The 12,140-nt window shown below is 50.6% G+C and overlaps 1 protein-coding gene across 1 annotated transcript in view; it reads left to right on the forward strand.

The window, feature by feature from the left end:
- The first annotated feature begins 339 nt into the window (after positions 1-339).
- The window catches only part of plekhh1 (pleckstrin homology domain containing, family H (with MyTH4 domain) member 1), a 43,357-nt gene continuing 31,556 nt past the window's right edge, over positions 340-12,140 (forward strand). The window contains exons 1-2 of the mRNA XM_056295849.1: positions 340-565; positions 9,555-9,730. Coding sequence (XP_056151824.1) covers positions 9,587-9,730 — 144 coding nt within the window. The 5' untranslated portion in view covers positions 340-565; positions 9,555-9,586. The remainder of the gene's footprint in view (positions 566-9,554; positions 9,731-12,140) is intronic.

Raw genomic sequence — 12,140 nt, forward strand, 5'->3', positions numbered from 1 at the left:
ATAAAAGTGCACGACTAGACTGTTAAAAAATATATTGCATCTCATCGTGTAGTATATAGCCATGCCTATATTAGTTATTCTTGCACAGCCCCCCTGCGCTGCCCACAGACCTCATTTGAATGCAGAGCTTTCTCAAGAAGAGCGCGTTTACATCCGGAGAGGAGAGAACACCCCCCCCCCAAAAAAAAGATGAGTCTCAATGCAATACCCTGAGCGGGTCCTGCACACAAGGGGGCTTGACTCCTGGAGAAATTTGATCCTGCACGGGTCCCTTTAAAGGAATATGGGATGTGTCCATTCAATGGGGCTCCGCGGCGCAGCGGCGGTTGCTTGCAGCGTCCTACTGAACTCTCCGTTCAAGTGAAACCGGAGGGCTGCGGAGCGCGCGGAGGGAGGCATGGAAAGATAGAGAGCGCGAGAGAGAGAGAAAAGAAATGAATGAGCGACAACCGAGACAAACCACAGCCGAGGTTATGAGTGCTGCGACAATGCGTTTCCGAGGGACGTTTACGTGAGCGGAGAGAAGCCGACTTGAAGAGGGGGGGAGACAGCGAGAAGTCACAAGGTGAATGAAGTCTTTTGAATGGTGGCGTTTAGAAGCGGGGAGTCCCGGTTTGGCTTCGGAGTTGTCGGCTCGCTGACATTAAACTGGACACGATAAGAGTAAACCGGGGTACCGTAGCCCATCAGGCTCGGTAATCCCAAGAGGCGCAAGTCGAATTTGTAGGATTTTAAATGGGTTTTTTTTTTGTGTGTGTGTTTTTTTTTCTGCTGACCGACGTTTTTATGGTTGCTGCTATTCCACTAACCGGTGCGTGTCTGGCACACCTGTTCCTTGTGACCTTTTTTGGACAAAATCTGGCCACTGCTTGTCCTTGCGATGTCCGCAATTACATGTATAACACATATATGAGTCCATGAACGTGTGAAGGCAGAGGGAAACCTCCCTGCGTTGTTATGTTTGCATGTCCTTCGAGGCGTGTGTGCGTGCGTGCGTGTGTGCTTGCAAGTGTGTATTTCTGTACACGCTCTGTTGTGTACATTCTAGTATGCATGCATGCAAACGCCTGTGCAAGTCATTACCCGAGACTTTTGAGCATCAAAGACCTGAATCAGCCCTGACTATGCGTATACTCAGTCATGTCCATAACTCAGTCTGACTCTGCCTCACCAGAAACGGTAGCCACACGCTCTTCCAAGGTAATAGGTTCTGTTCCTTTATTTTATGGTTAAGGGGTGGGGGTGGGGGAGGGTGTCTCCCACTGTTACTCATGTCTTTCACAGACATTTTCAGTGTCCTGCAGCATTGCTCATCCCTTGTTGTGTGTGCGTGCATGTGTGTGGTGGGGCGGGGGGAGTGGGGGGACAGTGTGGTAGACAGGACAGGGGTGCTCTGGAGATAGATGTTTACACCTCAGCGTGGAGGAATGTCAGGGCCTGTATTTATGGCTGAGACTGATAATGAGTGTGGTCAGTTTACCAAGGCCTGTCATTAACCTGCCCCGAGAGCTTGGCTTCCTCCACTGGGGAAGATACAGAGCCTGGAGGAGGAGGAGGTGGAGGGAAGGGTTGGAGAGGTGGAAGAGGAGGTGGAAGAAGAGTTGGAGGGAAAGGTTGGAGAGGTGTTGGAAGAAGAGGAGGAGGTGGAGGGAAGGGTTGGAGAGGTGGAAGAGGAGGTGGTGGGAAGGGTTGGAGAGGTGGAAGAAGAGGTGGAGGGAAGGGTTGTAGAGGTGGAAGAAGAGGTGGAGGGAAGGGTTGGAGGAAGAGGAGGAGGTGGAGGGAAGGGTTGTAGAGGTGGAAGAGGAGGTGGAGGGAAGGGTTGGAGAGGTGGAAGAGGAGGTGGAGGGAAGGGTTGAAGAGGTGGAGGGAAGGGTTGGAGAGGTGTTGGAGGAAGAGGAGGAGGTGGAGGGAAGGGTTGTAGAGGTGGAAGAGGAGGTGGAGGGAAGGGTTGTAGAGGTGGAAGAAGAGGTGGAGGGAAGGGTTGGAGAGGTGTTGGAGGAAGAGGAGGAGGTGGAGGGAAGGGTTGTAGAGGTGGAAGAGGAGGTGGAGGGAAGGGTTGTAGAGGTGGAAGAAGAGGTGGAGGGAAGGGTTGGAGAGGTGTTGGAGGAAGAGGAGGAGGTGGAGGGAAGGGTTGGAGAGGTGGAAGAGGAGGTGGAGGGAAGGGTTGTAGAGGTGGAAGAAGAGGTGGAGGGAAGGGTTGGAGAGGTGTTGGAGGAAGAGGAGGAGGTGGAGGGAAGGGTTGGAGAGGTGGAAGAGGAGGTGGAGGGAAGGGTTGGAGAGGTGGAAGAAGAGGTGGAGGGAAGGGTTGAAGAGGTGGAGGGAAGGGTTGGAGAGGTGGAAGAGGAGGTGGTGGGAAGGGTTGTAGAGGTGGAAGAGGAGGTGGAGGGAAGGGTTGTAGAGGTGGAAGAAGAGGTGGAGGGAAGGGTTGGAGAGGTGTTGGAGGAAGAGGAGGAGGTGGAGGGAAGGGTTGTAGAGGTGGAAGAGGAGGTGGAGGGAAGGGTTGTAGAGGTGGAAGAAGAGGTGGAGGGAAGGGTTGGAGAGGTGTTGGAGGAAGAGGAGGAGGTGGAGGGAAGGGTTGGAGAGGTGGAAGAGGAGGTGGAGGGAAGGGTTGTAGAGGTGGAAGAAGAGGTGGAGGGAAGGGTTGGAGAGGTGTTGGAGGAAGAGGAGGAGGTGGAGGGAAGGGTTGGAGAGGTGGAAGAGGAGGTGGAGGGAAGGGTTGGAGAGGTGGAAGAAGAGGTGGAGGGAAGGGTTGGAGAGGTGTTGGAGGAAGAGGAGGAGGTGGAGGGAAGGGTTGGAGAGGTGGAAGAGGAGGTGGAGGGAAGGGTTGGAGAGGTGGAAGAGGAGGTGGAGGGAAGGGTTGTAGAGGTGGAAGAAGAGGTGGAGGGAAGGCTTGGAGAGGTGTTGGAGGAAGAGGAGGAGGTGGAGGGAAGGGTTGGAGAGGTGTTGGAGGAAGAGGAGGAGGAGGCTGGAACTTGGGAGAGGTGATGGAGGAGGAAGAGGAGGCTGGAACTCGGGAGAGGTGTTGGAAGAGGAGGGGGAGGTAGGAGGACAGGAGGTGTTGGGGCAAGTGGATGAGAGGTGCTGGAGTTGCAGGTTAAAGGTAAAGAAGAGGAGGATGTGAGGGACGGCGGAGCAGAGAAGGAGGTGTAAACCAGGGAAGACAGGCGGATAAATGCGCAGAGTCAAGGGGAGGTGTATACCAACAGCGACACGTCAAGCTGAGGTCCTCCTGCGACCCATACAGTGCACTGAATCATCGTTATTACAGAAGAACTGGGGAAAAGCAGGTTACATCAGCTCCTGACGTAGGGCAGTAATTCACAAAATCTTTAAGCGATTCTGCTTATGTGTCAGGAAACATAAATCTCCCCATTTCCAAGAACGGGGTCAGAGGTTAAGAAATAGTTTACTACTTGTGCGTGAGCTTCAGAGATGTTCTCTCGCTGTCTTCCTTTGTCATCTGTAAGAAGAGTTACCCACCTTTGTTGTAAATCAGGTCGGAAAAACAGTCACTCGCTATTGTATACAAAAGTGTGAGGCCCACTCGGTCGCGTGGGAGTCGAGAGAGACCCCCACCACCACCACCACCTCCCCAGCTAAACAGACAGGGCCGCGGAAGTGAAGATTAGAGAATCTCCAACGCGGCCTCCTTGACTCCTCGCGCTCCCTGGTGATTCGTCATTGTCTCGTTTCGTACACGTGCGGATGCGCCGCGCCGCGCTGACACACATTCGTGGCGGGTGACCCAGATTTACACACACACGCACGGGGGGCCCCTGTGCTGTCTGAGCACAGTCAATTTGTAGGAAAAGAGAAAAGATGGCTAAAAAGTAGAGGGAGGAGGAGGAGGAGGAGGAAGGCCAGTTGGTTCTCAGGCAGAGACAACAACATTGGGGATTTGAAATGTCTGGTGGGGGATGATATCACTGAACCACCTAATCACTTACATCACCGCAGCTGCATGCTCAGCACTGTGTGTTTGTGTGTGTGTGTGTGTGTGTGTGTGTGTGTGTGTGTGTTGGTATTTGTTGTGTGTGTGTGTGTGTGTGTGTGTGTGTGCGCTCACATATGCGAGCGCTGAAGAGTTACGGCTGGTCAGGGAGTTTGTGTTTGAATATGGGGTGATTAAGGAGGCCCTGTTCAATGGAACAAACGACTGAGGACTTCTGCATGTGCTCCCCGTGCACCCCGGGGGACAGCACACACCCTCTGCCTCCCTTTCTCGGAGCTGGCCGGGTGTTGTAATTGCAAGAAACATCACATCATTACTGTCCAAACAATCTCACATTGTTCTGTGATGGCTTCCACGGCCGACACGCGAGGGGGTGGAAAAAAAAGCCTCCTCCTAACAGCAGCTCCGACTCTGTCGTAGGAATAATACGGTGTAGCTGTCAGTGTGGTCGACGGAAAACAGCTGACAGCAACAGCGGGCCGTTTGGGAGGAACCTGCACTGCGGACCCTGTCCTGGTGGGATCCTCGTGGTGGGATTTCCATTCAGTTGTCTTCTCGGGTGTTTGCACTGGCCCCGACTGCATCCATGGTCTCCCAGCTGGATGGAAGCGGAGAAGCGCCCAGGGCCCTCTCATCTGACTGAAAGCCAGGGGAGAAGTCACCGTGGCCGGTTCCAGATACTCCCCCTCATCCCCCACTCCCCCCCCCCCCGCCCGACCCGGTCCCGGCGCTGACCGCTCTGGGTGGCCTAAATGTTATTAGACCTGTCTCTGCAGCGCAGCCGGTGAAAAACGGGTATTTGTCGTGTCTTGGCTTCCCGCGTCCACCTGAATTTTTCCAGCCATGGCGCACGCCAGATACAATAGACGATACCCTGGAAGAGAATAGTATTCGTTGGTTTGTGTGTGACGGTAGCCTCAGCGGAAAGTTGTGCCCTGGACTTGCGTATGTATAAACCGTTCCAAAATGGAGGGCTGTGCTCCTGCAGGCAGAGAAATGACTTCAGTTTAAATCTCAGCTATAACAAAAGCCAAAGGTTAGGTTACACTACTCCCACACACACACACACACACACACACACATTAAGAGCACAAAAACGACCTCATTTTTGACAGGCTCGTGTTTTGGGTTTCAGGCTTGCGCACACTGTTTTTCATTAGAAACAGCAATCGAGGAAGGGATGTGGCTATTTGTTGACAATGGCTGCCTTCCTCCTCCTCCTCCTCCTCCTCCTCCTGCTAAGTAGAAAACTTGACTTGACGACACAGTGATTATTCACTCGGGTTCCTGGCATTGGTTGGCATGGGTGGAACACACACACACACACACACACACACACACACACACACACACACACACACACACACACACACACACACACACGGCTTAATCAAGCGCTGTGAGGTAAGGAATCGCTACGGGGAAAATTAACATGGCAGTGTGGAGGGTGTTAACCAGCAAGCGGCTCGTTTGCACCCAGCTGTTTTACCTCCTGGTTGGAGGAGAGTCTGCTCTGTACCGGCCTGCCCCTGGTCCTGGTGTGGCTGAGTTGGGCTGGTCAAAGCCAACTGAGCACACACACACGCACACACACACACACACGCCTGCGTCTCCCTTCGCTTGACCTTCATGGCCTCTGGTTGGTCCCGGAAATGGAGGAAAGCGTCCAGAGCTGGACCTTAAGACCGTCCAGTCTGGGCGCAGCGGTCGACTGGTGGAACCTCCGCGTGCGTGACTTCTGTAATTTGTTTGCTAGGCCTGTATTTATGAGCATGCTAATTGCAGGGAGTGCAGCGGTGCAGTTCTAGCTGCTGGACTTTGAACGTCTGCAGTTCCACTGGCGGTGTCTGGCTGCCCTCAGAGTCTGTCTGTCTGTCGGCCCTTGTCTATATGTTGTTTAACTCGGGGCCCGTGTTCACCCTTTTGTATGCCACTGCAGGACCTAAAATTACTCCAAGCGCATCTGGTTTCATTGTTGGCTCCACGGCTTGTTCACAGATCATCAGACCTTTCCCTCTTTTTTTTCCAAGACGCACAGATTTTCACAACGCAAAACAGTAGGCTCCTCAACATCGTTGCTAGTTTGTAATAATGCGCTGCAACCCCAACGCTGCTTGTTATGGGCACTTTCATCTCGGCATAGTCAGCTTTTTAGTGAGTTCACACAACAGCGCCTGAACCTCTGTGAATGAGCGTCTAGCCAAGAGAAAAATGGCCACCAGTCAAGCCTTCCCAGGTAAAAATAACTTCAACACCCTGGTTTCCCACATTCAGCGGTTGGCCCATTCATTCTCACACATTCTTTCTCTCCTTTCTTTGCCTAGGCGAGCTCGCGGGCCCCCCTTTCTAGCTGTGATGGGACTGTCATGCAGAAAGACACCATTGTGCCGTGCTGGATCCTGTTTCACTCCTGCCCTGTAATTAAGAAGGGATTGCATGGCTGGGGGAGTCGTGGGTGGGGAGAGCGACCCGGGGATTGGGTTAGTAGGTAATTTGGTTAAAAAGCAGAGCGCCGACCTGCTCTGTGGGCTGACAGGCCCAGGAACCAGCACGCATGAACCCAGCTCCCCCACTGATAGAGAGGCTCCCTGCTGGGGTTTTGTTCAGCGTGTGTGTGTGTGTGTGTGTGTGTGTGTGTGTGTGTGTGTGTGTGTGTGTGTGTGTGTGTGTGTGTGTGTGTGTGTGTGTGTGGGCATGAGAGAGAGAGGGAGAGAGAGAGAGAACAAGAGAGAAAATGAGAAAGGGAAAGAGAAAAACTGCGATTAGAAGTGAGAGGGACTAAGAATGAAAAGGAAGAATTCCCTTTCAGCCTTTATTTGCTCTAGCGTGTGTGTGTGTGTGTGTGTGTGTGTGTGTGAGAGAGAGAGAGAGAGAGAGAGAGAGAGTGCATGTGTGCCTTTTCAAAACTTGAGAGAGTGAGACAAAGACAGACAGAGGAGAAAGCCAGAGAGAGAGAGGAAGTTACACACACACACACACACACACACACACACACACACACACACACACACACACACACACACACACACACACACACACACACACACACAGTATGCATTTCTGTGGCAGTATACCCTGTGTGTGAGCAGGTGTGTGCGTGCATGCGGTTGTGTGTCACACAGTGAAAGTGAGAGGAAGCTTTTCTACGACTGTGTCACAGAGAACTCGTGGCGAGTATTTGCTTTACTCACATTTCCTTGGTGAGTCATGGGAAGTGTGGGCAGTGAGGAGCATTTTAGAGGCTAAATCACTATTTTGCCCCTCTGTAGCTGTAAGTGAAACCAGAAGCTGCAGCGCTTGAGGAAATACTATGAAGTGATGGTGTGCAACCTCCTCTTACAGTAATGCTCTTCATATGCGCTGTGCGTGATATGTGTCATTTGTTTTGCTCCACGATCAACATCTTGTTACTGTGAACAGAAAGAGACACTTAACCCTTGATGTAAAACAGGATATATATCAATTAGTGTGTTAATAGTCTTACATACTATCAAAAGCGATGCTGCAAAATTTATATTGCAGCAAATTCACCAAACCACACGACATTGCAAAACAAATGAATCACATAAATACATCATAGCCCAACTCTTTTATGTCACTTGCTTGGTAATTTTATAAATTCACCGCTTCCGGTGTGGGAAGATGGCGGCGCGGACTGGCGTTTGTAGCGGCTTCACCCAGTACCATTTATGCAGCGTCTTCGTCCTCGACTCTGCGTCTCAGTTTGTGTCACCGTGTGAAGATTTTAATTTGATCGTCGATTTCGCCTGGCTGGGAGAGCTAGCGCTGGATCAGCTGAGACAGCTTGGTCTGCTGCGTCCTGTGGGACCGAGGTGGAGGCACCGAGGTTGGTCTGATAGGACGCGGAAGCGGGGCAGGCTAAGCTAACTGCTAGCCCACGGCCCTGCCCGAGCGGGATCGTGTGGAGTGCGGGGGAGGTGTGCGGAAGGTGTCTGGCTGAAGCGCTAGCGTTGGATCGGCTGGCTGAGGGAGCCTGGCCTGCTGCATCTGATGGGCCCAAGGACCACGGCCTTGCCTGGAGCTGTGACTGAAGAGGAAACACCGAGGGCGGTCTGACAGGACGTGGACGCGGGCAGGCTAAGCTAACTGCTAGCCCATGCAGATCGGCAGGTCCGACAGTCATCATGGCTGGCTTCCGTTATCTGAACGGTGGAGTTTTTGGACTGTGTTTCACTGGGTGGGCTGTGTGTGGGGTTTTTTCTTCTCTCTGTTTTTGTATGTTACTGGTGGTGTTGTTTTTGGAGGTTTTTGGCTATGTGTCTTTGTCTTTTGTGTTGCACTGCTGTGGGCTGGGGGAAACGGAATTTCGTTTCTTTTGTGTATGTAATACATAAGATGAATTATTCCTGAATTGGCCTTGATGGGTTGGTTACTGGAATCATCTAATATGCGAGGCAGGATTATAAAAAGGATGCAAAACTTTCCCTTTTTCATCCCAGGTTTCGCATGTACAATTCCCTATCCTCAGGAGGACCTACCATTGTACAGCCCCTGCAGTGGTTTTGGAGGGAGTACACCTCGACATGTGTCCCTCTGATACACATGGAACCAGCTAACTGCTACATTTCGCCTTCTCTGGGGGAATCTAACCCATGCGGCAGCTCGCTCCATTTCCCTGAAATCCCTACGACCTGTAGGAGGCACTAAGCACAATGGTGGTTATAGTGAGCAACGGCTTGGCAAACAAAAGTCATTGCTATACTAACGCTCTAGTGGTCATTTTGGGTCCTGCACACATGGGGAAATTGTAAATAAAACAGCTCCCAAGGTAATTCAGGAATCTGTTGTTAAAATGTTTCATTTCAGAGCATCCAGGTAGCATAGTGGTTTATTCTGTTGCCTTTCAACACGGGGATTACCAGTTCAAATCCCTGTGTTGCCTCCGGCTTGGTCGGGCATCCCAACAGACACAACCCACCAAGGCCAATTCCGTGTCTGCGGGTGGGAAGTCGGATGTGGGTATGTGTCCTGGTCGCTGCACTAGTACCTCCTCTGGTCGGACGGGGCGCCTGTTCAGGGATGAGGGGGAACTGGGGGGAATGGCATGATCCTCCCATGCGCTACGTCCCCCTGGCGAAACTCCTCACTGTCAGGTGAAAAGAAGCGGCTGGCAACTCCACATGTATCGGAGGAGGCATGTGGTAGTCTGCAGCCCTCCCCGGATCGGCAGAGGGTGGAGCAGCGACCAGGACAGCTCAGAGAGCGGGATGATTAGCCAGGTACAATTGGGGAGAAAAAAAGAGGGGGGGGGGTTAATTTCATCACGAGATAGCCTTAAGTGGCTGTCTAGCTGACAGTAGGCTAATGTCTCATTCAAGTAAATCCAGTAAAATAGCGACGCTGTCTGTTTCATTACATTATTTTAAATAAGTGTACACATGTCCATTAGTTGGTAATAATGATCATATCAGCCTAGAAGGATGCGATCGCTATAAGTGGTTTCCGCTGTACCTCAACTGGCCAGCGCCTGGGCTGCAACCATCCACCTCATCGTTGGCATACTAGTGTACCCGAGTGTCCTAAAGGGGGACGCAGACCTGACCAGACGTGTGTGTGTTCTCCTCTGTTTGTCTGTCTTCAGGTCCAGTCCAAGGTCACAGAGTTCCTGACCCCATGGCAGACGTCCTGGAGAGTGGCGGCGCGGGGGCGGTTGGACCGGCCAGCGTCGATTGGCAGAAACGCTGCGTTGCCCTGGAGATGCAGCTGCTGAGGTTCCGTCTCCAAGCGGGGAAAATCCGAGAACTTCTGGCAGAGAAGGTGAGGGAGAGATGCATCATGGGTGCTGTAGGAAACAGACTGAACACAGATGTTCGTGATAAGAGTTTCCCAGAATTGCAGCAGTTTATCGTGGTCCAACTGTGATCTCATGATATTTTCAGCGGCGTCTGCTTTGTCTCATGTTTAGCTTGACAAACATCTCGGACATTAATTCGTCTTAAATAACCTGAACCTGTTTTTATGACAATTTTAACCGTCATACCAGCTCTCTACCTGATTCGGTCCAAATGTAAAGGGAATTTTATGTGAAAGGTGCATCAGATGTGTTTCTTTAAGTTGGTTTTGAGCAAATACACAACCCCTCTTTGTGCAGGGTGTGGCAAGATTACATTATCAAAATTATTTAAATGAAAAAAGGAGGAGGGCTGAAAAGAACTGCCGTTAGAGAAATACCTAACTTCTGTTACAGTCACTTCTATTTCACAATCTCTTCTATCTCTTCTATCTCGCCTCCTCTTCATCGATGTGTCAACACTTCCACCTCAAGCAAGCAGCATAAACCCTTTTTGCAATGTTTAGGGTTTTCATTTACATATTTAAGTCATTCTATTTAGCTTTTCTTTCTTTGCAAATTCGCCATTTGCCAACAAAACAGCTCGATGGAAATGTTAATTTTTAACTGTTATATTTATTCACTGCTAATTCTGTGACTGGGGTGTCTAAACAACAGATGCGGACAGACGTTGTGACCGAACTCTACGAGGAAGACTTTATCTGTTTTCTCCCCCTTTTTTTTTCTTCTGTGGTCCAGAGCACCAGTGTTTACTTGGATGCTTTCGGGCTTGGCTGACCCTTGTGTTGCACCAAAAGTTTAACAGTCTGACTTGGCAACGTAGAAGGAAACAGTTATAGCATGTGATGAATTGAAAATACAGGTGTGTGTGTGTGTGTGTGTGTGTGTGTGTGTGTGTGTGTGTGTGTTTGCTAGAGAGATGAGTTCACTCAGCTCTTGCGGTAAGCTCTTAGGTCCACTCAGCATGTATCATCTGGGGTTTGCTATAGTTTTGAGCCACAATGAATAGTTAACAATTTACTCACCACTGCTGGTGTTTAGACTCAGGGTGAGACATTACCGCCAGCCACCAAATGCTGGTAGAGTTTAGGTTTTGGCCAGTAGGCTTTTCTATAGCGAGAGCCAACCTAACCTTGCAGGGTACCAACCAGTCTTCAGAAGGCTTTACAGATTTGCTCGTAAAATATTTGCTGTGCTTGCTGAATTGGGGGGTAAGGACCAGTTTGGGGGGGGGGGTCAGATAAATTGAGAGTAATTTGAAATTCCATAAGTTTGGACACAAGTGCGCAGAAGATCAGAGGCACAGGACACAGCCATCCACTGTAAATAGAAAAGGTAGATTTTTGCCTGGTTTCCCATGTTGTCCAGAGCTCCTTGGTTTTTCCTCAGTTGTCGTTTTTAAGTGTCACAGTGGTTCGCCGTCTGCATCTTCTGGGATTCTGGAGGCCGGAGTGGGTTCTTTCAGCTGGGCGGCAGGATGTTTACAGCCCAAACATAGCTTAAATAGTAGTGGCTGATAAGACCGGGGCGACTCCCCCACTTTGACCTCTGTCAGGTTTCACCTCACTGTGTGCTCCTCTGCCAGACCCTCCGGGTCCTCCCTTAGAGCCCACGTCTGCTCTTAAGTGTGTGTATATACACGTGCATGTAGAGGTGGGCTGGTGTATATACGTATGCACGTGCATGTAGAGAGACACACGCACAAACAACCACTTAACCATGTTCTTAAACGCTTTCTCTCATCTCTCACTCCTTCATAATTAATTACGCAAATCCACAGGCACACTCAATCATACACGCAAACACACACACACCTACGTTAAGTGGTCCAAAAGTTGTGAAGAATCTGAGGTGGTTCAACATTTCTGAAAGTGAACTAATCTGTCTTCTGCGCCTCTCACTCTTGCTGTCTCTTTCCTATCTTTCTTTCTCTCTGCTCTTGTTCTCTCACTCCCACTGTTTCTCACAAACACTCTGTCTCACACACAAACACACACACACACACGTACACGCGGGTAAGTGGAAGCCCGTGTTGCTGAGTGTGTTATTCTGAAGGGGGGGTGCTGAGTGACTACTATCCCGCCATGTTATTGCTTTTTGGAAAGACTGCTTCATGCTGCTCACCTCCCCTCTCGCCAAGTTAGGAGTGTTTTACCCATTGACCCACTTTGGTGTGGAAAAACATGGAAAAAAAGGTTGACGTGGTTGCCTGTGACATGGCATTTATCTCTTGAGTCTGACTGTGGAGGAGAAGGAAAGAGAGATGCACCTCGTGGTTTGCTCGGAGCCAGACAGAGCAACGACACTCCATTAAAATATATATATTTAATTCTTTCTTTCTTTTTTTGGATCTATGACAGCTCAATCTTTTTTTGT

Source organism: Lampris incognitus, chromosome 16, assembly GCF_029633865.1.
Source record: "Lampris incognitus isolate fLamInc1 chromosome 16, fLamInc1.hap2, whole genome shotgun sequence".
Lineage (NCBI taxonomy): Eukaryota > Metazoa > Chordata > Actinopteri > Lampriformes > Lampridae > Lampris > Lampris incognitus.